Below are 25,536 nucleotides of genomic sequence, written 5' to 3'. Positions count from 1 at the left end.
ATACATTTATGGATCAAAAGTCATATGACTCATTTAAAGGTTGTTCTTTGAGTATGGTATGGCATTTTTCTGATTCAACGCTTGTCTGTTGGACATTCCACCACTAAACAATGACATTGGCATACAATCTTGTAAAATCATGTACCCCAGACAATAAATTATTTCTAAAAAGAAATAAATCAGCAAAACCAATAATAGTCCCACTAGCCTCAGAGGATTAGCATGGTAAAGATTAGTTACCAGACAAACATCAGCATGTAATCATTAGGGCCTATCATTGTGAGAATGTGAGCATGTTGACATTAGCATTGATACTGATATACAGTATACAGCATAACTGAGTTGCAGGTATTGTAGACTCTAGTCTTGCTCTGTTCTAAACTTAAACAAGTACTTAAAATAGTATAAAACAAGCAAATGCAAGACTTCAATCAGGACATATCTGATCAAAGAGTGTGTGAACAAGGCCTGACAAAGCATCCGATGCTAATTTACAGTACATGACTGTTTTTTGATATTTGATTGCTACAGACGCATTTCGGTCAGCACTAAAAAAAAAGTATTGACATTGGACGGCCCATTCCTATCTATGAGATGAGAACTTTTTGTGACATGAATTTCGAAATGTATTTGCATTTCATTTTGAAATCACGGAACAAAACTTTCTCTAGGGTTACAGTGGGTCAAACTTGCTCTCCTTGTTTTTCATCTAGAAGATTATATTTAGATTATCAAGTAAACTCCAGATTTTATCTTTTAGTGCTGGAGTTGCCACTCTGTGTAAACCAAAGCAGGCATCCAGGAAACCTCATCTTGCAATCTCAAAAGAAAAAGACATGCAGTCTCAATTGAACATCAACAAACAGCATGTAGTTCGTTAAAAGAACTCTTCATCATGATCTTTTCCTTTGAATTTAATCAAGTGCAGCTGAGAGGAGGAATACATTCAAGCCATTCTCCTTTTTCTTTAAAGGCAGAAACAACTAATATTCATACAATGAGCTTATAGGGACACACACAGACAAACTCCTCACCTGCCTCACAACAGCTTGATTTTCTAACAGCTTCTTAAAATATACGGAGACAACATATGCAGCTGATATATGACCTGAGAAAACTCAACACCTCCTGAGTGTCTGTATATCAGATAAGGTGGAAACCAAAGTGAGACTTTTAAACGGCAGCAGGAGAACACATGTGCTTCTATAAGTGCACACGCATAACCAGAAACACACACACACACACACACACACACACACACACACAGGCTCACACAGAGTCACGACGAGACAAGCACACGCAGATAGCCCTGATTATTTGTGAAAAGCAGTGACTGCTTATGAAGCATAATGTGATTCAAATAAAGATATATTAAGTTCCTTCTTGTGACATGTGGCAGATTAGAGCGGCTCCAGCATGAACAGTCTGATCAAGGACTAATCTTTATCTCTGGTGGAGATAGCGGCGCTCTCTTTTTAAGACAACAATGCAGACTCTAACAAGCGAACAGACATGTTTTCATGCTCGCTTTACATGCAGACGTCCCGAGAGACGTCAGAGTCATGCATAAAATCAAACAGACACCCACGGAGACAGTGGTGGCTTCAAAGATTGTTAGATAGTTCTCTAGAGGTCCTTTTTTTTCAACGTTTTTTTTCTCAACTCAGCGTCTGTAGTTGATTCAGACAGCGAGGTGATGGAGGGGACCATCCACCCCCACACATCAAACCTCTGATCCCCCGGGCTCTGAGGGCCACTGCAGCGCCTGCCCAGCGGCTGGTGTGACTGGCCAAACAGTGCATCAAACACACACACACACACACACACACACACACACTCATGACATCAGCTCCCTGGCCTCCGAGATACAGACAGCGACACACACTCATGCTGACACTTACACACAGGCTCACACACTTTGACATTTCCTTGTCAAAAGAACCAGTGTGCACTCTCCCTCCCACCACCATCATCACAATCAACGCTCCTTTGTAGAGGGAAAAAGAGGAGGACAAGGGCACTGGGGGGAGGAGGAAACCAGGACTAGTAAGAGACAGAGAGGGAGGTCGAGAGAGGGATGGCTTATTCTCAAAGCTACTGGAAAATAGGAGGGCAAGAAAGGGAAGAAAAAAGAAAAAGGAAGCCAATAGACAGAGAGATAATACGAGGGTAAAAAAAAATGCAGTGAAGCGAGAAAGGGACTAGGATAAAGAGACGACAGATAGACAAATGAGTGGAAGAGACAGGGAGATGACAGCGAGGCAGTCTGACCATACACTCACACACACACACACACACATATACACACACACACACACACACACACACACACACACAAACACACACACACAACTCTCATCAGTTCTACTCTTCCAGCTCTGAATGGCCCCTGGCAATGCCAGAGCCTCCAGAGTTGCAGCCCCACTCATCACAAAAATCACTATCTCGTCTGATCTGCTTTAATCACCGAGCAGCCGACCGACTCTCTCTCTCTCTCTCTCTCTCTCTCTCTCTCTCTCTCTCACACACACACACACACACACACACACAGACACACACACACACACACACACACACACACACACACACACACACACACACACACACACACACACACACACAAACAGGACACAAACAAACACAGCTCAACACCACACAGATTCTCCCTGAAAGCCAGTGAACAGAGAGCTAGAGAGGCGGTCCTGACAGAGCCACATTAATCACAGTGTACTCGCACTCGCTCACAGTAACACTTCAGCCAAGTCACTCCTCGCAGGGCGCTCCAAGCCTGTCAATCCCTCCCCAAACTAGCAAAGAACCAGGGGGACCGCTCCTCACAATGATGTAATTCCCCAGTCTGCGGCCAAATGAAAAGCAAATCAATTCTACTCCATCCAACAGCAGCCTGCTAACCCAAAAACAAACTCTGCCAAGACTCTGGAATAAGGACGACGGAAACCAACAAACGAGTACCAGTTGTTTTATTGATTCAAAGGCTAAAAGTATCAAAGCGACAAGCTCAAATCATTGTTATACCATGAAGTTGATCTTTAATAGCTTCCAAATGAGCATTAACTCAAGTCAATCACTCACACAAACAGCTGCAGCTGGATCGCTGCTTAAATAGACGGTAGACATTTCCACATTTCCTCGACACAACACTTTGGAACACATGTGCGTGTCATCTAAACATATGATCATTTGATTGAATTATAGATTTTACTGGCAGCAGAAGAGAGCCTGAGAGGAACAGAGGATAGGTATTGTGGGGTGGGCAGTTCACTGCAGAGATGGAGAGCCAAGAGACAAAGAAAACAACAATGTTGTCCTATTTTTTCTACTCTTATATATGTGTTTAGAAGCCAAAATATATCTGTTACATTCTGTTCACAGAAGAGACGGTCAGACTTAGAGGCCAAGATGACCTTCAATAAAAACACGCCGGTTGCGGATGAAGTTGCAGAAATTGTGTGTGCAGTGTAAATACAAATATTTAATGATCAGACATAACCAAGAAAAGCAACTTAAGTCTATTTTAATTCACATTGCAAGAAGATGTACTTTTGGACAGGATCACTGGCATTAACCACTGACAAATTGTACTTGTTGGTTTGTTTGTTTGATATGCATTTGCATGACCAGTGACAGATAGGAAAATAGGAATGTAACCAGTCAGAAGAGGATTCTGAACAAAAGATTGGATGTGTGGAGATTAACCCCTTTTGAAACCTGTATGAGACTTGATGCTCAATGTACAATCCAGGACTGTCTGCAGAATTTTTCTAAGGTTTGGTTTGATTGAATAAAGCCAGGATTTTCTTCTCGAAACTCACTCATCGGAACATCCTTGTATCCCACTCTGAATTTCCACAACAGCAATCTGTGTGTGTGTGTGTGTGTGTGTGTGTGTGTGTGTGTGTGTGTGTGTGTGTGTGTGTGTGTGTGTGTGTGTGTGTGTGTGTGTGTGTGTGTGTGTGTGTGTGTGTGACTTACCGATTCTCCAGAGTACACCAGCCACAGTGGGCGTCGCCCGCACCCAAACAGTCACTGCAGCTCCTCCACTGGTCACAGTCTGCCACCTTCACCCTGAGCATCTACACGCCGCAGCAGACACACACACACACACACACAGTTTGAAATGCACATAAAAAGGTGTATCAGATGAAAACTACATATGACATTGCTGCTTTTCTCCATTTTGTAACATTATATCTGTTATGCCTGATGACAAATACATTATATTAATAATAGTGTGTTATATTTATGAAATTAATAATAATTAATAATAAATAAATAATTTTAATAATTAATAATAGTGTGTTACATTTATGAAATGTTTATATACAACGTGTATAGGTGCTAAATGCAATCTGGAATCATAGCTAACAATCAGGTGCTTTTGCAATGAACTGCTGGAAGTGCAGCCACATCCTGTCACAGCGAAGACTGTTACGAAACATATCGGTGGAAATGCAGCAGCAAAACCTATTGAAGGCCTGTACCTGCAGCCACAGATAGGTGACCGTTGAGCTAAACTGAGGTGAGAGAGGTCGGGGGAGAACCGACAGACGTAGTGAGAGCGGAGCCTCGTCTGCAGCCACATTCTTACATGGTGAGAGGTCATGAGGTAAAGGAAGTTTCTGTCGTTGGGGTCGAAGGTCATGATGTGGTGGACGGCTTCGCTGGCTGGCAGCTTCAGACTCCACTGATTGGCCAAGGTCATGTTCGCCAAGAGGGTCAGCTGTGAGACAGACACGAGGGGACACAGGTTGGATCACAGGGTTTGAGCAGGTGTAAGAGTGGTGCAATCAACATTTTTCTCAACTAGGAAAACAGTCAACTGAGTAATACTTTGCTTTATATTCATATAAAGAAATACATCTAATGATGAGAATAGCTGGATTTTGACCAGAGTTGTTTTCTTGTTTACTAAGCAGCAGCCAGCTCAGCAGTGCACATTCAGGACCAGGTGTTTGGCTCAGCAACACCTCAGAAGCATTTCATCTGCATTTGAAAACACCTACCTACCCTGCACTAAGGTGTTTTTATACAATAACTGTAACTCGTGAACATGTCCAACATACACAAGACAGCCCCACAAACTCCAATTGTTTATGAAATGAATGAATGTATGTAGTATGAATGAACAACAGCTGCCAGATCTGGTTAAGTGTATTTTTTCACATCACAAATGTACCTTCCTTTAATTTCTTAACCTTTTTTAAGTGTTCAGCCCTCAAATATATTTCAAGGAGGCCCTTTGTTCGAGCGGTGTGCCTTGTTTCGCAGTGCAGTGATTTATCTGCCTTTCTACAGCACAACATGATAAAACGGTTGACATGTTCTCACGTACGCACAAACATATGCACACACACACACACTCACAATGACTCACACACACACACACACACACACACACACTCAGAGCCGCATAGAAAAACAAACTGTGCTGAGTGAGACTTCCTGTCACGCAGACAGAGAAAGCTCTTATTTCTGCGATTTTGTCGCGTCTCCCTTCAATGGAGACATCCTGCCATCCTGAGGAACTGGCCAACTGACTGGCATCTGGTGACAAGCCCGGGCTGTGTCACTTCTCCATCCACTGAACACACAAACAACCTCTTGAACGGCAAACACACACACACAAAACCATTGCCACCCAATGAGACCTGCTGGTTAATGTTAAATCAGAGCAAGCTAATGCAGTTTGGTAAACCATTGGCTTAACCTGTGATGAGAGGCATTATCTCAAACTCCAAATATTTTTAATTTTTTTTTGTAATACAACTCACCCATCTATCTAAACACACGCGCGCACACGCACACACACACGCACACACACACACGCACACGCACACGCACAAACACACACACACACACACACACACACACACACACACACACACACACACACACTTTTCTACCTTGGAGATAGTAAGCAGCTGTGCTATGCCTTAACCTCACAGCCCAGCGACTACAAACACACTCGTACGCAGAGTGCCACAGTGAGGGACGAGTAAACAGCAGCCCACACACCTGGAAGAAGAGAAGTGAATAGGAGCGGAGAGAAGTGAAGAGGGGGCTGTGTCACAGTGCGCCACCAGGTCAACCAACAAAACACCTGCTGTTCTGCCAGGTTGCCCTGACTCTATTCTCTGTCTATCTCCCTGCAGATGAAAGACCCCATTCAATCCACGAGTGCTCAGCTGCTGTGCGCTCATTCTCTATGTGTGTGTGTGTGTGTGTGTGTGTGTGTGTGTGTGCGTGTGTGTGTGTGTGTTTGTGTGTGTGTATACCTTGCTGTAAATGGGAGAGAATAAAGACGTATGGAGGTGGGTAGGAAGAAAAAAGAATAAGAGAGAGGGAGGGAGGGAGGAAGATAAAGTCTGTTTGTTTACTAAATGAATCAAAGGGCCTTTTATATTCGGGATGGTGTAAAAGAGGGAACGGTGAGAGGAGACAATGGAGCGATGAACTGAGAAGTGGAGGGGTGAAACGACTGAAGGAGTAGAATTGGACGAGAGTGTGAGTGAGATAAAGGTGGGCACCGCAACAGGCAGAAAATGGAAGTCAGCTGTAATGGGGAGGGAGAGACTTCATTAAAAAATGCATGTAATTACAAATTACTTCACTGAGGGCTCTCTCAAAGACAGTAAAAGAGGCCTAACTTAATCCCAACCACTGTTCCCCTGTGTTTAGCCTGAGCCAAACTCACAGTCAGAATCACATTACACACACTAACAGCACCATTAACCTCTGTAACAGCTCTACCCTCAGGGCACACTCACACTAAACAGAGGCAAGCACACACAGACATATGCGTAGACAGGCACTGACACACACACACACACACACACACAGACACACAAACCAATAAAAGCCAAATAAAGCTAAAAAGCACAAGGTTGTTGGCCAAGGTCACAGGGACACTATGCTCCCCATATAGCAAGGTTGACGTATACGTGTTGAGAGAACAGGCATATAGCCCATAATCACAGAGCTGGCACTCATCTGAGTAAACACATGGGATCCCTAAACCACTGGCACTGGCTTACAGACAAACTCAAACACCTAAGAACAAAATCAAACCGGCAATCATGCAAACAGACATCCACAAACACACTCTGTATGTATACACAGTTGCTTACACCATCTCAACCAATGTTGGTACATAACCATCCAAAAAAGCAATTACTGCATAAACAGCCGCGGCTAAAACAGCGCCTTCATCATCTGTGGAGGTAAACAGGGAGCAATTTTAGCAGGGCCCAGAAAATGAAACACCCTTCCAGCGGAATAGTTTTAAGGTTGTAAAAGGTATCAGCCTGATGCAAAACCAAAGAGGTCGGAGTGCTTTTTCAGAGTCAGTTTATGTTGTTTCCGGACACAGCTGAGAGGCAGCTTGTGGCGCTTGCAGGAAGGCTGCTGCTTAACAATCTCAGTCAGGGGTGACTCGGAATGTGGCTGAGACAGAATTAAGGAATGCCGTTAATTGGACGGTAAAGGTTTTCATAAGCTTGGCCCTCTGCAGATGTTCAGGGGGGGAAAACGCTGCAGGTCGCAGAACAACACAGGGCATGGATTGAGTCATGCCTCGTCAACCGGTCGCATTAAACAGCCGTCTGGTGATCTCTCAGACAATAACCAGGTCTGAGGAACGTTAGAGCACATGATTAGGCCTATTTAATGGACCATGATGGGTCACGGATGAACAGGGTGTAGGGGTGTGGGGGTGGTGGGGGGGTGGGGGGGGGGGGGGTCAGGGGAGTGACAGTGCTGAGAACCTGCGAGATGAAAGCAAACATTCCTGCTCTTTTTGCCGATTTGGCTCTGAGTGTTTCATCGCACACCTACGTTTGGTTTATTGAAAGACTCATCAGCCACATCAAAGTAGAACTATGAAACTGTTACCGTTATACTTTTTCCAAGCTCAAGGGCTCCATCACATTAAAGAATATTAACTCCATTAAGTGGTGCTTAACTGCTGCAACTGGCTTAGAAAAGTTGATTTTGTGTGTATGTGTGTGTGTGTGTGTATGTGTGTGTGTGTGTGTGTGTGTGTGTGTGTGTGTGTGTGTGTGTGTGTGTGTGTGTGTGTGTGTGTGTGTGTGTGTGTGTGTGTGTGAGAGCTGGTGGTCAATCTCATGTGTCTCACCTTACGCAGTCGTCCATTACTGGTTCCCAGAAAAACCACAGTGTGGTTGTGCACATAGTCCACAGAGACTGAAGTGAGACCGGGGTGTTCAACCAGAGGAATGGCCCTCAGGGACCTCCGTAGGGCCAGTGGGTGCTGTAGGTGGGCTGCACCGCAGTCCAGCTGCTCGGGACTCAGCTAGAACACAGACAGAATGAGGGAGAGAGTGTTGCTCATCAGCTTTCACATAGAGTAACTACAGACAGATTAGAACAGAGGGCGAATGATGAAAGCAAAGTGGAAAACAAGAGCTGATAGTAGTTATCACAACGGTGCCGCTCCTTCTTCTAAATCACTTTTTAGACATCTCAGTGAGTACTTGAAAAGGGCTTACAAGGGTCTTCAACACTCATAAGACTCTGCTTTTGTCAAATCCTCAGCGGGCAATGATAAAACATTAGTGCCATGCTCGGATGAGCACCAGGACCCATTGGGAATTCTCTGAATATTTCAGCACATGCATAGGCCAAGAAGAAGAAAAAAAAAGAATGAACCAGACTGGATATTTGTAGAGTCTTTTCCCACGGGCCATTCAGCTCGCGGACTCGTCTCTCTTATCATAAATTGTGTCTGACTGATTGTGACTTTCCCTCAGCGCTGGCCTTCAGACTGTTGACTGCGGGAAAGATCACATTTCGGCGGTCATGGCAACACAAATCTAAAACTTAAGAAATATTAACTTTGTTCTGTGAGTAGATTGTGTTAAAGACAGAGTACCCCCCCCCCCCACCCCCCAACCCCCCACAAACACACTAAACCACTTTGAACTGAGCAGTTGTCTCTTTAGGGAGGCCCGTTAGCCAATTGAGATAGTATTCAGAAAACTGGTCACGGGAGGAGCGGCCCCTAGGCCACAGACAACAAGACAGTGCCAGAGAAGGGGGCATTTTTCTGACCTGACAGCAGGGACAGCCCCCTTTGACCTCAGCCCTGTCAGTCAAAAACCTTTCCACAATGAAAAGCTGGAATTTCACTGCATTCCTATGAAACTGTGCAAATCTTTATCTGCCTTTATTGGCAGACTCCATCAATAAGGAGGGAATACTATGGGAGCAAATATGGTGTGCAATGCCTTGGTTTCCTTGAGGGCAAGTATTTGCTTTTGTATGAGACAGGAAAGCACGTAGTTGAAAACACGCGATCTGAACGTGTGTTTATAACAGAGAAGCTTTTTATGCACTGAAATTGCGCAACATTTGAGGTCATAGTGAGCAGCACGGACTAAAAAAAGACTGTCTGGGGTTTAACTGAAAAATAAAAATATAAAAATAAATAATGAGCCCCCCTTCCTCTCTTCATATTTGAGAAGACGGGGAGCTGCTGGATGTGAGAGGAATCTCACCCTTCCCATAACCTCCAGAGTGACTCTGGAGCATCTTTCCAGATAGCATGACCTCTACTCATGACACTGGAGATCCTCTCTAAAGAGGACGACTGCTGTAAAAATGGAAACTGTCAGAGAGATACAGTGATCATGAATGAGCTTAAGTATGGTTTTGTATAAGGTCAGAGCAGATCTATGAGGGGCCCACAGGTTTTATAAATTAGAAGCAGATGCAAGTTTTATTGGCCAAGTTTGTTTGGGCATATAGGGAAAACTCTGGCATGCAAAGGTAGAGGCAATTAAAAACATAATAACTGGATGCAATCCTACATTTTCTTCATCTCCTGGCTTATTCCAAAGGGGATATATTCATTATGATTCATGCATAATGCATGGACAGGGAATGACAACACAAGAGAAATAATAAAAGAATGAGGCATTGTAGTTTTGGTTAGAAGTATTTGTTATTGAGACTAATCATTTGTCTGATTTTCCCTTGTGGGGAATGTGTTTATCCACTCTGCCCCATCAAGATACTGACACTTGTTTATGGAAAACTTTGGTTGAGTGAAACTACCTCAAATACTGGATCACTTGTAAATGTAAATTTTAGCATCACAATTTCAAAAAATTATATAAAATCAAACTAAAACACATGACATGACATTTGTATAGCGCTTAATAAAATAGATGTGTATGCCCTTACCACCAGGTTTCCCTTTTGGATGCAGGCTGCCCCGGAGCCCTGGATAACGCTGTCCAGGACCTGGACGTCGCTGCTGGGAGAGTTGGAGCAGTTCTTGCGGCCTTGTCGGATCTCCTCCTCGATGTCTCCGAACTTGAAAGCGCACAGAGCAGACTTTCTGTCCGCCTTGGAGGAGAACACCCCGAACAGATATGGCTCTCGGCTCTTCCCATCTTCTGCGTAGATCTCCGCGGGGTAAACGGACAGCAGCCGGTTGTAAATGTTCCCGTTAAATCCGCACTGTAGAGGCATCTGGATGTAGGACTCGGTGAGCTTCCTGCTCTCTGGCCCGGAGGGTTTTCGGGGGTTCTCGGTGTCCAGGCAAATCCTGGCGAGGATGCTGTTGGGCTGGCTCTCCTTGGGGCTCTTTTTTGCGTCATTGTTAAAGGCGATGTAGGAATAAGTCTTCTGCATGAAAGCGTGTACGAAGTTCAGTATGTTTTTAGCTTTGGCCTCTTGTTTGATCTTGAACACGTTATCCTCCGAGGGGTTAATGTCATAGGTGAAAAGCCGGGATAGATCCTTAATGTTCAAAGAGCGGATAGCGATCTCCGGGGTGTTTTCAAAGCGCAGGTCCTCCTTACTGTGGTTCATTGGGAAAAACTCGGTACCAGCCCCTGTGTAGGTCGCCCCGACGAGTAGCCGGGTGTTTCCCCCGTGGCTCTTGAAAATGAGCCCGACTGTGGATGCGTCCGGGTGATTGGCAGCGATGTTCAGCATGCTGGGGAAAACAGTCTTCTCGCCCTGAGGTGGGAACTCCACCGCTATCTCCGAAATATTCTCAATGTTTCGGAGCTCACAGAAGCCCTGGTACACGGACCCACACACCACCACGACCCCTTGCTCCCGGTCCAGCTCCAGGAGCTTGTTGTGGTTGTCGGTGAGGGATTTGGGATGCTCGCACGGAGCCTGGGGCAGCTGGGGCGCATGGCACAACAGGTTGTCCTCCACCGGCCCGGTCCTCTTCTCCACCTCCACGCTCAGGGTCCCGTTCAGCTGGTACACTGTGTTGACGGTGGCCAGGTAGACCCTCCTGGACACCGGGTCCACCACGTAGTTATTGGTCTGACTTGGAGACGCGAACGCCTGTTGGATGTGCAGCGCGCTGGCACTCCGGCGCGTCTCCAAAGCCAGTACGCCGAGGAGCAGAACAGCTATCTCCATCGAAGGAGGCATTTTTCCTTCTGACCGGCTTCCGCGTGTTCTGTGCCGAGGGGTGCATTGAGCAAAGACAAAATTGTGTTTGTTCCTACTGCGACAATCCGAGAGGAAAGGCTGTTTCCTGCTCAACGCCTAAGCCCAGAGTGACGCGATAAGCGAGTCGTGCTTCCTTTTCTCAGTCTGCCTCCTCTGTCCCTCATATGCCCACTGTGCAGCTCAGCAGCCTCTGTCCCGATGCGCACTGAGGCAAAAATACCTCACTGAGATTGTTATGCTCTTTAATAGTTGCCTCTTATAGACGAATAGGATAAGCGTATTTGTTGAGTCGATATTTTTGGACACTATCCTCTGTCATAACGCAGACAAGTGATAACACTTGTTTGGAATCATGCGCTCGTCTGGCTTATTTTTTTTAAGAATCAGCGTTAATAAATAAGACATTAAGGTTTTGTAAGTAGAATTGGGACGTCAGTGTTAACAATGGCGTGTACTCAGTAACCCTGAAGAATGGCACTGCCCACACAGTGCCACCTCCCATCAAAGCGCTCTGTCATTTGTTATGCAGAGTTCTGCTGGGACTGATCTTTGTAAAATTATTAGATGCAGCTCACCAAGTTATTGGTGCAAATGTATGCAGGAAGTCACTTCTCCTTTTTGTACAGCCACATTCAAACTGATCCAAGAGCAAGATCACACATGTAGCCTACTATTTCTGAAATCAAGTAATTTTATAAATTAAATCAGTTGTAACGTGAGCTCATTCTGCCATATGAAGTTGTTATGACTTGTCTTCTGTTCAGTTCCTTTTAAGATGGACCATTTGATGAATCTCCGCCCCTGCATGGTTCCGCTCATCCTGAGGTTAATGACGGGTCAACGTCCCACCTCCTGTGCTCCCCATCCCTCTGCTCTCAGATTAGTTCTGCAGATCTGGAGGGTTCCGTTTTGGGCACATACGGCACGGTAAGCAGCGTGAAAGTGCTACCAGATGGGCACATCAGCACACCTTTCCGGTTTTTGACATTCACATCTATCCAACGTAGCTTTCTTGTGCGCTTTAAGCTCATAAATATTCAAGCACAACACATGCGCCCCCACTCAAAAATGCACGAATATGGTTAGCATTTTGGGTCTCTGGATGGAATGTGCATATGCTCACACATCTCTGAATATAAATGAATGGTCCCTCCCTAGTATAGGAGAACTAGCACGAATGTGTCAGACACTGCATAAATCAGTTTGCAGGAGAGCCCGAGAAGTGTTATCTCTGAATACATGCAATAATTAAAGTTGATGCTAAATCGTGCGCAGTCGCTCGTGCCTATTTACTGTGGAGTCCTCTGGGGACAATCTCACTCTCTCCTCTCGCGGCTCCGTCCGTCACCACTTTCGGCTTTCAGTGAGGGCAGATAAGTGCGCCCCGTGTTTACCTTGGCGCACGGCCATGCGCATTAAATCTAGCTGTGTAGAAAAGGAGAAAAGCGCTGTGATAAAGTGCATCATAATGATCCCCCCAACTCACTGAGCCACCTAAACAGAGTCTAAACACTTTGCGCATGCAAGTGAGTGCGAACCTCAGCAGGTAGAGAGGAAACGTCCACTAAGTCCCAGCTGGGATAAGGCTCGCTGTGGGTCAGAGCTGCCAGCATCAGATATCACCGGCGAGGTGTGACTGAGTGCTGCGGTCTGGTCCTGCTGCTCAATCAAACACGACGTAGGCCTACAACGGCATTAGGTAATGTCTCTCTTGAGAGTAAAACCCCTTGTCTCAATGAGATTAACTGTATAAATAAAGGTTAACTGTGTGTGTGTGTGGGGGGGGGGGGGGGGGGGGGGGGCAGAATGGTTAAATAGAGTAGGGGCAACACGGTCTCTCTTGAGTTTAAATTACAAATATTGTCCCTGAGTTTTTTTTTTCTTTTTGCAGTAAGTCTGTGTTAAAGGGGCCTTCCACCCAACCTGTTTCCTTCCTGATAAGGATTGACATGTCCTTGTGTTCAGAGACCCCCCTTATAACAGACCTTTCACACAAACTAAACACAGGCCTCCACAGCATTTGGGAAGAGACAAAAGGTCATGCACGGCAGAAGATCTCCATCTAGTGGTCACATGATAGAACTGCAAGACATGACTTTATTAAAGGGCGATTCAGACCACAACATGTGTGAAGAGTCAGTCCATCCCACAGACCGCAGTAATAAAATTCCCCAAAGTAGACATGCACCCCAGCAATAACAAACACACACATCAATCTATTCAAACATGACATGTCAAGAAATAGTGTTGTCTCATCATGAGTAAGTCAGGAATGCACTTTATTTATTCCACACTTAGAAAAGGACATCAGAAGGCACTGGAGTGGTTTAACACACAACCCTACATCATGGGTGTTACTGTAAGGTCAAGCTAAGGTCAAAGGTCAGCTCACTCTCATTGCATCCACCATCCATCAATCTGCATGCCATTTAAATTGCATGTTCAACTTAAACGGAATCAAGTTTAAGAAATAAAGAAATACAACTAAATTCATCTCTGTGGGTTTTATCAGAAGACGAGGATGACACTTGATCCTGACCTCGGTCAAATCGGGTGTTCTTATCCCACTGACGAGTACTGTCTTAAGAGTGACAACCTTTGAAGTCTATCAAAGGGTTTTTAAATCATAAGCCCGACCTACATGTTATCTAACGGTGTGCCCCAGTGCAGCTGTACAGTTCAAAAGATCTCGTGATCTGTTAGGAAATTAGCTTGAAATGCGGGGTGAACTATTTAATGTTCTAGGTCGTGTTTGACTAGATGAGCGAGAGCAAGGGAGTGCCTAAAGAAAGACTGGAAGCCAAAGGGGAAGGAAATATACCCAAGGAGGCAAGGTGCAGAAACACACAACCTGGACTCAAGTTCATGTTCAGGTTGTGAAATCTAAAATACATTTTTGCTCAAAAAAGTTTTGTTTCCCCCGGGGGAAAAAAATACATCCTTGACATCCTAGCAAGACATTCATGACATATTCTTATCAGTTTGGACCCTTTAGGGGGCTCAGGCATCCCTGGGTAGACTAAGGTTTGGCACTGGCTGAATACACCGTAAAATGGTGTACTCAGAAAAAAGAAGGACGGCTACAGAGATAGTACGCAGGGAGACAGTCTGATGAGTTAGTACAATGTCACATACAGAAAGTGTGCATTTAACTGGCATGGCAGTGGAGATGACTTGCACTGTAGATATGAAGCAGCATTCATGTTCCAACTGAGGAGGTGGAGCTGGATAAGCACCAGTAGTCTCACTTTCCTAAACTGATCACAGCACATATGGCTGGCAGAGGCAATTATCCTGGGAAATTGATTTTACTTGGACAGTGGTCTTTTTTATCATTGCTTTTAAAAAGCAAAGTTGGTTCCGAGGTCATTTTCTTAATGAAAACAAGCAGCATAGTTTACATGCTGCAAATATGGCAGACGCCATGTTATGTGCTCTTTGTATAGCAGCCCATAGCAGCTTTCCCCTCCAAAGCTGACCCATTCTGTCTTATCTTTCTTCGATGATCACTCCTTTTACAACAGAGTTTCTCTTGTTTTACTTAAAAAAGAAAAAAGTAAAAGCATGTGATCTTTTTCTATTAGAAATAGTAAGGAAGCACAAAAAGTCTCAAATCATCATGACACTCAAAAGGTCAAGGTCAAGGTCAGTCCTTCCAAATGTTCCGGCAGAACAGAATTCATCACAGCAAAATAGGAGCAACTCCCAGGAAGGTTCTCAGCCTTGGTTCAAATCTACCAATCACAGCTAGGTAAGAGTTCTCTTCCTAAAGGCAATCAACTACATTATCACATTTTCACGTCTCTACAATTAGACTGGGCCTTTTGGGGCGAATCGCCAACCCAGTTTCCTGACTAGAATCATCCTCATGTAGAGTGAGAGGAGCATAATGCTACATGGTACTGAATAAAATAACATTGAAAATAAAAAATAATATTATTAGAAATAATAACATTATAATTGATTAAAACTCTAGAGATAAAAACAGTACAATGCTGCATTCAGTGAGGGATAGCAACACGACAGTTCATTTTCAAAAAATGTAAACAGTCTTGCCCTTCCTAAATGACAATCATGAGTGTTCAACTCTCCTCTGTTCGTCTTCTTTTTCATGATCCCAGGCTGTGTCCGGATGTGCTGGGCGGGGGCTCTTTTTCAGCGCCCCGGCCACGCAGCCATCCTATCGCCAATCACGTTCTTCAAACTTCCTGCATGACTGCAGCTACTGTTACACGGCATGTTGTTGACAGAGCAACAAGTGCTGGCTTCAATCTAGTCATCCTGGTGGCTGCAGAGCGCGGTGTGTGTACCCCGACAGGGCGTCCCAGTTTCTCCACAGGAAGGCCAGCAGGAGGATGAGGAGGAGGGTGGAGAGGGAGCGCGAGCGGGTCTTCATCAGGGGGACAACACAGTTTGCCACGGTTGAGACAAAGACCAGGAGGACAGCCATAAGGGCCAGCAGCACATTGATAAGTTTTCCCAGGAGGGTCCTGGCTGTGGCATTTTCCAGCCCCTCCAACTGGACCACCTGCTGTTGCTGCTGCTGGAGCTCCATCTTAGAGATCCTGGTCTGACACGCCTCCAACGCCTCCTGCAGAGGAAGAAAAAAATCTGTCAAAAAGGTCACCTTCTTTAAGCATAAACATTCAAACACCTACAAAAACTTAACCCACAACATACTATATCCACCCAGTGGCCACTTTACAGTACTGGACTGCATTATATTGACATGTGTTTTTAATATTAGTAATGGGGCGGGTCAGTATAATTCAGCCGCAAACCACCATAATTATAAATATATAAATAAAGTAAAACATCTGGCAGTTCATCAAAACTGAACAATAGTATCTGTGTAAAGGCAGAATTTATGGCAGAGCTGTTACATTGAATTGCATTAGATTGTATAGAGTGTCGACTGGATTTATGTATATTTCACAAACCTCTACCACCCCCTGCTGTCTGACAAAATAAATGCAGTCAAGGGGGCAACTTGTAACTTTAAATACACCTCATGCAGGCACACAAACACACACACACACACACACGCGAAAACACGCAAGCCTAAGCCCTCACAGACGACAGGAAAAGGACATGGGACACGAGTCATTTAGAAGGAAACGTTTGTGTTTTGTATAGACAGAAAAGCCCTTAGACAGACTGGATTCTCCGTCTTGTCTTCCTGTTTACAGTGTCAGCATGCAAAATGAGATAATGCTTTTAACTGTTGGAGGGTGTGTTACTGCCTCACGCTTTGAGTCAAGGCTGACACATTGACGTCTGAGCAGCTCTCATTAGCTTAATACTAATTAAATTAGTAAGTTAGAGAGGCTGAGCTCTCTTTGGCACTTTTCCTTGTCAGACATCTTAGTGATAGAGGTGACCGAGCCTTTGCATTGATTTTTCTAAACCTTTGGAATAGTGTAACATTTCATATAAGAACTGCCAGGGCCGCTGAAACTTTTAAGTATTTGCTTAAGACCTGTTCAAAATCGTTCTAATTGAGTTTTTCACACCTTGGCCTCTTTCTACTGTTGTTTATCTTGTACATTTGTTTTTTGTTTTGCTATCCATTTTGTTTTGGAACTGTAAAGCACTTTGGTTGTTTTAAACGTGCTATATAAATAAGTTTGATCTTGAACTATTGTTTTCACATTCCAAATGGTCAAATCAATTACAGAAGACACTGTGATGTATAGGAATATTTCCGGATTACTACAAACATAAATCTGCAATTTAGGCCTGAATTGAATGCAATTCAATGTAACAGCTCTGCCATAAATTCTGCCACACGAAGGGCATTTTCTAAACTATTACTATTGCTTTGGTAAAATGTCATAAGAGAATCATAATATCAAAACAAGTATTAGTATCAGTACGTATTAAGTAAGTCCCATACAAAATGCAATGCAGTTACTTGTGTGTGTTTTATCAGGTATTTTGCAATGGCTGTCAATGACTGAACCAGTCCACCGTCCAATTAAACACATTGCTTTGTCCACTAAACTTTCTTATCATCCCTTTTTGACAGTTCATTTGTTCAAACAGACTGCCATTTCAAAAGGCCAATTTCGAGCACAATGAATGAGAGAAAAGGAAAATGTCATTTCCGACTGAACTGATTTTGAATTCATTCCTGACGCTTGTGGACGTTAGCCTGAGAGACAGACAGACCTGTATGTCTCTGGCTCTCTCATAGGACTGGTAGGCGATCTTCTCCTCCATGCTGGCCAGCTCCTGTTTGAGGTTGAGGATCTCATTCTGGTGTAGTTCTGTCAGGTCGTTTAGCTGTTCCTCCAGCCGCTCACACCTGAACACACAAACACAGAGAAACAAAAGACACGTTAGAGTCTGGACCATAATTAGCTTAGACAAAGAAACACATGCGGGAATTAAGTAACAAGCGATTCCAAAAAGGCCTCTGACTGACCACATGGCATCTGACCTAACCGATGACTTGCCCTAACAAGATTAGGACATGCTTTCTCATCTGCTGATCCAACCGGCCAATCAGAGCGAGGCAGCAGTAGGAATGGGAGGTGCCCAGCAGGAAGAAAGGGATTCTATATACTGCCGTTTATTTTGACAGGGACATAAATTGGACAGACAATAAAAAGGACAAGAACAGACAGGAAACAGCCAATGTTGTGTAGCTCTTCTGAATTGGTTTCCTTTTCTTCCTTTTTTGCGTTTTACTGAATCTTTACTGAATATTTCGGGTAAATAATATGAACAAAATACATAAATAAAATACTCTGGTTTCTTTGATTGTTTGTCAAAATAAACTCAATTAAGACATGCCAATAACTCACTAACTACACTAAATGATGTATCTATTCCTTGAGAAAGAATGAAAACATGCACATAAGGTTGTAACAACTGATTATTGTCAGTACCAATTCATCTACATGTTGAATTTCATGATGGATTGTTTGGTCCATATAACATGCAGGAAAGTAGGGGAAGTTCAGTTTTCCCAGAGCCCAAGATGATGTCTTCAAACCCTAAACATATTCAATTTACTACTACAAAAGAGCAAGAAGATTTCTTGCTATTTTACTTTTTTAAGTTGTTTTTATCGGTTTTCAAAATTGTTGCTGCTCAATTCTTTATTGATAGTTATTTATGGTTCTAAAAAGTCAAATTTAGGCATGGCTTGATTGTGTGAAGGATGGATTCGGCCTCTGAGGAGCAATTTAGCAACATGATTTGTTTACAAAAAAATATTATTCCCAGCTTGAAAGCTATAAAGAGCTCTGAAAGTGGTCATTCTGTTTTGTTTTGACAATTATTTTGGTCCTAGAGGACGAACTCAGACCTCTCAGGACTCATGGACATTTTAGGGAGAAAAATGCAAATTTTTCTTTCTCTATCATAGCTGCACACCAAATCACCACTACTTTTCAGTTCCTTATCTTTGCGCCCTCTTGTCCAGGAGGAATGTGTGTGTCTGTGTGTATGTGTGTGTTTAAGGCCAACTGCCCACAGACAGACCAAAACAAAAGCTGCAAAGAGACCTCTGATTCCACGACCAGATAGGGCTGAAACAGGGGCTGAAATAACACCAAAGGTCTTTTCACATAGAGGACACTTGAACTGTCCCAGTGTGTCTGTCTGTCACTTATGTGCAGAGCTTCATTTAAATGTCAACTGCTTTGTCAAGACAAAATAACTAACATTTTCTTACATGCAGTGCTAAGGCTAATAACATAACATACAGGTCAGGCAACAGTTTGTTATTGTAATAATTCAGTTTCGTTTTTATATGCTGCGAGCTAGCTTTAATAACAAAGCACACGCCTGGAAAGGGTTACCTTTGTGATGATGCATCAACAGCAGCACGGAAATATGAATGATTGGTATTTTTTCAGCGGTGCGTTTCCAAAAACGAATTCCTGATTCTACACTATTGGAACTTTAGGGGACTTCTTGTGCTGGATTGAAAATGCTTTAGAAATGCATGACACACACATACACTTGTGTATTCTCTCTTTTCTCTCCGTACCTGAAGCGTTCCTCTTGCAGTGCTTGCATCACGACTGTGTAGTCTCTCTGGTAGTGGCTCTTCAGACCATCCAGGCTCTCCTCCAGTCTGGCCTGGCCTTCCCTCAGGTCGTGCACCTCCTGCAGCAGCATGTCCAGGCTGGCGCTCTGGCTCCTCTCCAGCGTGTTGCCCTTAGAGCTGGGTGGACCTCCAGGGGCCCCCGTAGTGCTGTTGGCCCCCGCGGAGCCTGACGTGGCGCTGGAGCAGTCGTCTTCGCTGCCGTACTTGGGACTGGGCTGGGGTTGATGCCCCGCGCCGCACACCGTCACACCGTCCTCTAGAGAAGTGCTTTCGTCCAGAGAGTCTTTGAGCGAGGGGATGTTGTCAGCGCTGCCGAACTTGTTGCGGATGAGCGAGGCGATCTCCCTTGGCTTGGAGACGACGGCCCCGGCGGCAGAGTGTGTGGCGTGGGAGAAGCTGGAGAGGCCTCCCTTCACGCTGTCCACCACTCCTTCACTGAAGCCTGTCACTTTGGCCCCGACGTCCTTCAGGCCCTGCTGCATGTCCCGCAGGACATCCTTGGGCTGACGAGGGATGCCGTTGTGCTCCACCTCCCGCAGCTTCCGGTGGTAGTGCTCCAGCTTCCTCTGCAGCTGCTGGATGGTCTGCGCCGACTTCTGGTTCTTTTTCTCGAAAACCTGGACAGCCACACACAACGGATTTTTCATTAGGGAAGGGGAATAACAATTACACAGCAATGATCCACTTCACTTCCATATAATTAGTATGTTCCCTACTTGGGGGATTCATGTTTTAGTTTTTCTGCTCATTGATCCATATTGTTCTATTAGCAACATTGGGTTCCACAAAGGGGCTGAAACGCGCAATTACAGTTTGTCCTCTAGACTTGGCATAACACAATTACAACTCAGTCTACCATTCACCTACAGTTAGGAGATTAATGAAAAGCTCATGAGTTATTTTCAAATGTTTATTAACAGTATAATAGGCTGATATTTATACCACATTAGGTAATGTCTCGTGATTTATTGGGAGAAACCAAGCAATTCCATGTTAAATCAGACACCCCCATATAGCCATAATAGAATGTTCCTTGTTTCATGACCACATTTCGCCACTATTCGACTGTGAGATTGTCAGTCGAAAATGGGCTCCTTTGATTTAATCGTCTAATAGTTGACTATTCGGGGTCACCCCTAATATACAGTATATATACACTTAAACTTTCATTTAGTGCAGCAACTGCCCCCTTTACCTGTTTGATGCGTGTGCTTTGCTGTTTGTCAGCATTGTTGGCGAGCTTGAGGTACTCTGCAACGTTGTCATCCCTGGCTGTCTGCTCAATTTTAATCTGCTCTGTCAGCTTGAGGATTTTCTGCTGCAGCTGGGCGATTGCTTGCTTAGTGCGCTGAGGGTCGGGGGTGGTATCTTCACCTCCCAGGAATGAACCGTCCGCCCCGCATGAGACAGCCAGCGCCGTTTGGCCCAGCCCGCTCACCTCCAGCCGGTCGATCTGATGTGAGGAGACAGGAGAGAGAGAGAGAGAGAGAGGGAGAGAGAAGGAGATTGTGGTAAGGCAAAGGGGCATGGGAGGAATTGAAAAAAATGTAAGATGAAAATAAAAGGGAAGAAAAAGCGTGATTGCATATTGAGGATTCTTAGTCAATTTGCTGACAAACTAAAAAAATGGGATGCTTCTGCATTTTTGCAGCCGGTCGAGTGGAAAGCGAGAAAATTGAGTTTGTGGGAAACGCTACTCGCACGATATGTTTTTCTTTTTCATTACGGGATTTACAAAGAAAAGAAAATGAAAGAAAAAAAAAACATATTATCTCATAATGTTCCATACAAAATGTAACACTTCCAGGTGTGAATCCAGAGTTATTTGCAAGTCTCTTTTTCCCCCCTTAAAACAGTCAAGAACTGAATGAAGACCGTCAGCTGTAAATCTCTATTTTTGTTGGTTCAGGGAGTAACAATATATGATAAGACTGACATGACATACGATTTGTTTTTGTTCACAACGGTTTCACAGATTAAGAACCATGTTGCTTTTTCAGATACCGAGCTGATTTTGTCAATCTGCGACAAAACATTTGTGTAAAAAATCTGTATTTTCCTAAAACTAGATAAACTCTATTTCAGAAAAAGATAATAAACCTAGCACCTTCAATCATAAGCAGCAATCGTGACTCATTTCCTCAAACACCTCAGGGAGCAACAAACATAACTGTGATACTGCTGGAGGGTTGGGATCAAAATATTCATTTCATTACTGATCATACACACAAACAAGTCATAAACGAAAGAGTATAAAGCAGATACTGGTAATTCAACCTGTCATCCACTCTCACACATCATTCAGTTTCCATACAGGCTTGCCATAATTACCACTCCATAACAGGTAAAACCGACGCGCACCACAGGCTAACCGGCATGACTAATTGATGACTGTCTACACACAGTAAACAACACACACCAGAACGTGTCCGGAGCGAAAACAAGTTTATTTCTGCCAAAAGATTTAACGTACAGAGGATTTAAATCATACTGCCTCTCTTTTACAAGTCATCTCCTGTCACAAAAGCGATCTAAACATAAGCGCAAAAAGCGGCTCACCTTTCCATTGGTCAAACGTAGAAATTGTTCCCAGTGCATTGTCCACAGAGTGAAGGCGAGCCTAATATTTGCATCTGTACTAAAACGTTTTAAAGTTAAACAGATCAATTTACACTGCAAACCTTCCCGAGTCGACTCCTTAAAGTTTCACTCCTGTCGCTAGTACTCGCCGGGCTTATTATTAAAGTTTGAAGCGCACCTGAAGAGACTGGGCAGTGCGGGAATCCCCGCCCACCGGCACGCCCCTCCCCCCCACAGCTGAAGGATGACATCACCCTTTGAGCTGCGCGGTACGCAGACGTCAGTCAAACTTAGTAAGAGCTGAAATAGCTTCTCACGTTTCTGTTTTACTGTAACGTACTTGATTCACTGAGACACACTTCACAGACAAATAAGAAGTCTGCCACATTACAAGTGCTCTGTGACATATGACATAATATATTGGCTCTAAATACACTGCCACACAGTGCAGTGTCAGCAGTCAAATTAATGTCAATGTGTTGTTCTTATATCTGAGATACCTGTACTTAACTTGGGTTTTTTCATTTCATGCTACTAGAAATTGTATACGTTTTCTTCTTATTTGACATGTTACTTTTCAGATAAAAAATGTATTTACGAATAAAATGCAATTAGTTAACAATATATTCTATGATGCACTGCTGTGTAATGCAATAATATAATAAATGTATAGAATTCACAGTACATTTTTTAAATGATAAGGAATTTTACTTTAAGTACTTTAAGCTGATAATACTTCTGTACTTTTACTTAAGTGACATTTAGAATGAAGAAATGCACATGGATTATTTTTATATTAATTGTTGTTACTTTTACTTAAAGGATGTAAAAGAAGAGGAAGACTACTCCTACCACCACATGTACAGTGGACACATTTACACAATGATGCAGATACATACAAACATATATAATAAACATTCAGCTATTACAAGCAAGAGCTGCACACTCCAAATGCTTGCTGAAAATAATGTGTTAATGACTACAGGCGGTCAATATGTGAAGTGAAATCCTGTATATGGTGAAGGCTACAGGGCAGACTGGGAGTCTGGACACCAATGTGAGATCAACTTTAAGTATCTGTCTGTGTCAATGCCAGTTTACAAAGAGAAGCACTACAGGGCAAGAAAAACCTGTCTGACCCCCCTCCCCCCTTCTGCCACACTCACTCTGTCCATCTGTTTATGTAGGTGTCACGACACACACACACACACACACACACACACACACACACACACACACACACACACACACACACACACACACACACACACACACACACACACACACACACACACACACACACACACACACACACACACACACACACACACACACACACACACACACACACACACACACACACACACACACACACACACACACACACACACACACACACACACACACACACACACACACACACACACACACACATAGCCAAGGACACATTCCTCAGAACTAGGAAACACAACAGATTTGGCAAGGCATTAAAATTTTAGGTAATTGGGCTTTAAAATGCAATAGTTTTTCAGTGCATTGGTTGATGTAAAGCGGCATTTAATAGAAGAAGCCCCACATCCGTGAGTCAATTTACCAAACAAATGTTGTGTACAGTAAGTCTTTATTAAATCCTCTTGACGAGCAGCCAGAAGATCGAATGAATCAGAGAACTAGAATAGCCTGCTCTGCTGGCCCACTAGAGAACTAAGAAGTGACGTTTCACCTGGTATGTCAGTGGCAATGAACACAATGGTATTAATAGTTTTAGGACAGCAAGCATTAATTACGTGCCCATTTCATCCATATGAACAATCCATGCATGGAGTACATTCTTAAGATTTTCCAGTTTGATCTCGTCTTACAGTCGACTCAAGTATCTAACAATCAAATATATGATATAGATAAGCGGGGCAAAGGCCGAGTCTGATGAACGCTGAACTGGAGTACACTGCAATACAGAGCAGATAGAGGATTTAGGTATTGTGATAAGAAGGCCGGAGCTGTACCACGCTGGCACCAAATCAACACCCTAATGTCGATCAAAAAAATTAAGCCTCAGTTTAGTTCTTCAATTCATTTATCGAAGGAACCACATAAAGCCGACAGGACAGGTGGTTTACAAGGCCGCCATATCCTTTTCTTACATCTCTACAGACAGCTCACATGCCGTTTATGACTGGTCACAGCGCTGTACTGTTATGATCTCATTTGTATACACACTCATAGTGTTTTTCTACCATACAAAGCAAAGCAATGCCTCATCCCCAGCTCAGTGATAATAACAGATAAAGAGTTTGAGTTACCGAACTTGAACAAACAGTCTGTATGATCAGTGTCCTTCCCAAATGGCTGAGTGTTTATGTGACTAATCATGCATGTAATTAAAGATGGTGACTTGAAGGATTAGGCTAATTTCCCAGGGTTAACAACAGAGACAAACACGTTGATTTGCTGAGCCACCGAGGCAAGAAGCGACAGGCACTGCACCACTGGAGCGTGTGGAGCCTAATGAGGGAAGCTCAGTCTGTGTGTTTGTAATGGGGGGGGGCTGCCTGATGCAACTCTGATTAGACTTTATCAGTAAGAAAGAGATAAAAGGGTGTGCTTTGACCTGCCCTCTGCCCTATGGCAGCTTCTTCCATGCACACACATACATGCTCTTGTAGGAGTCTCATCCTACCCTTCCTCGGTCCGCTCGCTGGTGGACCTGGTTGTGCAACTGCCTTTAAACCATGTTAAGCTGGTTAGAGCCAGAAAAAGGCAACTCTTACTGACCTTAGATCCAACAAAGGCCAAATCTAAACATTCAGACCTATGGCCAAATGTCCTGCACAAAGAAGCATTTTGAAAGTTACAGGGGCTGATGTTCTGAGATATGCATGACACATATTTAGATGTGTAGGCAACAGGAACATATTGTGCTACTCTGTCTCAATCTCTTTCAGCAACACAGGACACACAAATATGCCAGGACTTCCCGTCAGCTAAATGTAGACCATAAAGCAGAAAATGAACTGATGCCGTCATAAGACCCATTTCTGAACAATCTCAAAGTTCTCCTTTCTCTCTGTCCTGTAGCTTCAGACAGGCCCTCCCTGGTTAACATATCTCCTGTTGAATGTGTTTGTTGTTTTGTCAGATGACTCAGGTGAGTTCTGGTTGAGGTTATTTTGAGATGTTCTGTTGGCCCAAGTGTGGAAACAGACACAGTCTTAAGCTTCCTGTAAAACAACGATTGATATCTAACCAGGTCAGGCAAGTGGAATTTGAAACACGCATGTACCTTCGACTGCTGCTTATTGTTTGAAGATGTATGTACTTTTGCATGATTTAGAATGAAACATAATCATCATATAATTTGTAACATTTTGGACTTATACTGTATATATAGCTTGTACTATAGCTTATATAATGGTTGTACATACAGTGTTTAG

At 43.8% G+C, this 25,536-nt stretch overlaps 2 protein-coding genes across 3 annotated transcripts in view; both read right to left on the bottom strand.

The window, feature by feature from the left end:
* The window catches only part of plxnd1 (plexin D1), a 61,453-nt gene extending 49,903 nt beyond the window's left edge, over nt 1-11,550 (bottom strand). The window contains exons 1-4 of the mRNA XM_080031039.1: nt 10,225-11,550; nt 8,156-8,332; nt 4,610-4,741; nt 3,994-4,094 (exon numbers count right to left, since the gene is read on the bottom strand). Of these exons, the coding sequence (XP_079887165.1) occupies nt 3,994-4,094; nt 4,610-4,741; nt 8,156-8,332; nt 10,225-11,439 (1,625 nt within the window). The 5' untranslated portion in view covers nt 11,440-11,550. The remainder of the gene's footprint in view (nt 1-3,993; nt 4,095-4,609; nt 4,742-8,155; nt 8,333-10,224) is intronic.
* Nucleotides 11,551-13,796: 2,246 nt separating this feature from the next.
* tmcc1a (transmembrane and coiled-coil domain family 1a) overlaps nt 13,797-25,536 on the bottom strand; it is a gene marked incomplete at its 5' end in the record, with an annotated part of 30,743 nt that continues 19,003 nt past the window's right edge. The window contains 5 exons of one of the 2 annotated variants that reach the window (XM_080031047.1): nt 13,797-16,051; nt 17,632-17,767; nt 19,463-20,139; nt 20,718-20,975; nt 22,082-22,173. In XM_080031047.1, the coding sequence (XP_079887173.1) occupies nt 15,737-16,051; nt 17,632-17,767; nt 19,463-20,139; nt 20,718-20,975; nt 22,082-22,120 (1,425 nt within the window). In that variant the 3' untranslated portion in view covers nt 13,797-15,736. Of the gene's footprint in view, nt 16,052-17,631; nt 17,768-19,462; nt 20,140-20,717; nt 20,976-22,081; nt 22,174-25,536 lie in introns of those variants that run through there. The other variant, XM_080031046.1, reaches the window with a different exon arrangement.

This window comes from Ammodytes marinus (assembly GCF_949987685.1).
Source record: "Ammodytes marinus genome assembly, chromosome: 7".
Lineage (NCBI taxonomy): Eukaryota > Metazoa > Chordata > Actinopteri > Uranoscopiformes > Ammodytidae > Ammodytes > Ammodytes marinus.
Note: the sequence above shows the minus strand (reverse complement) of the source record. Positions and strands in the feature narration are given on the sequence as shown.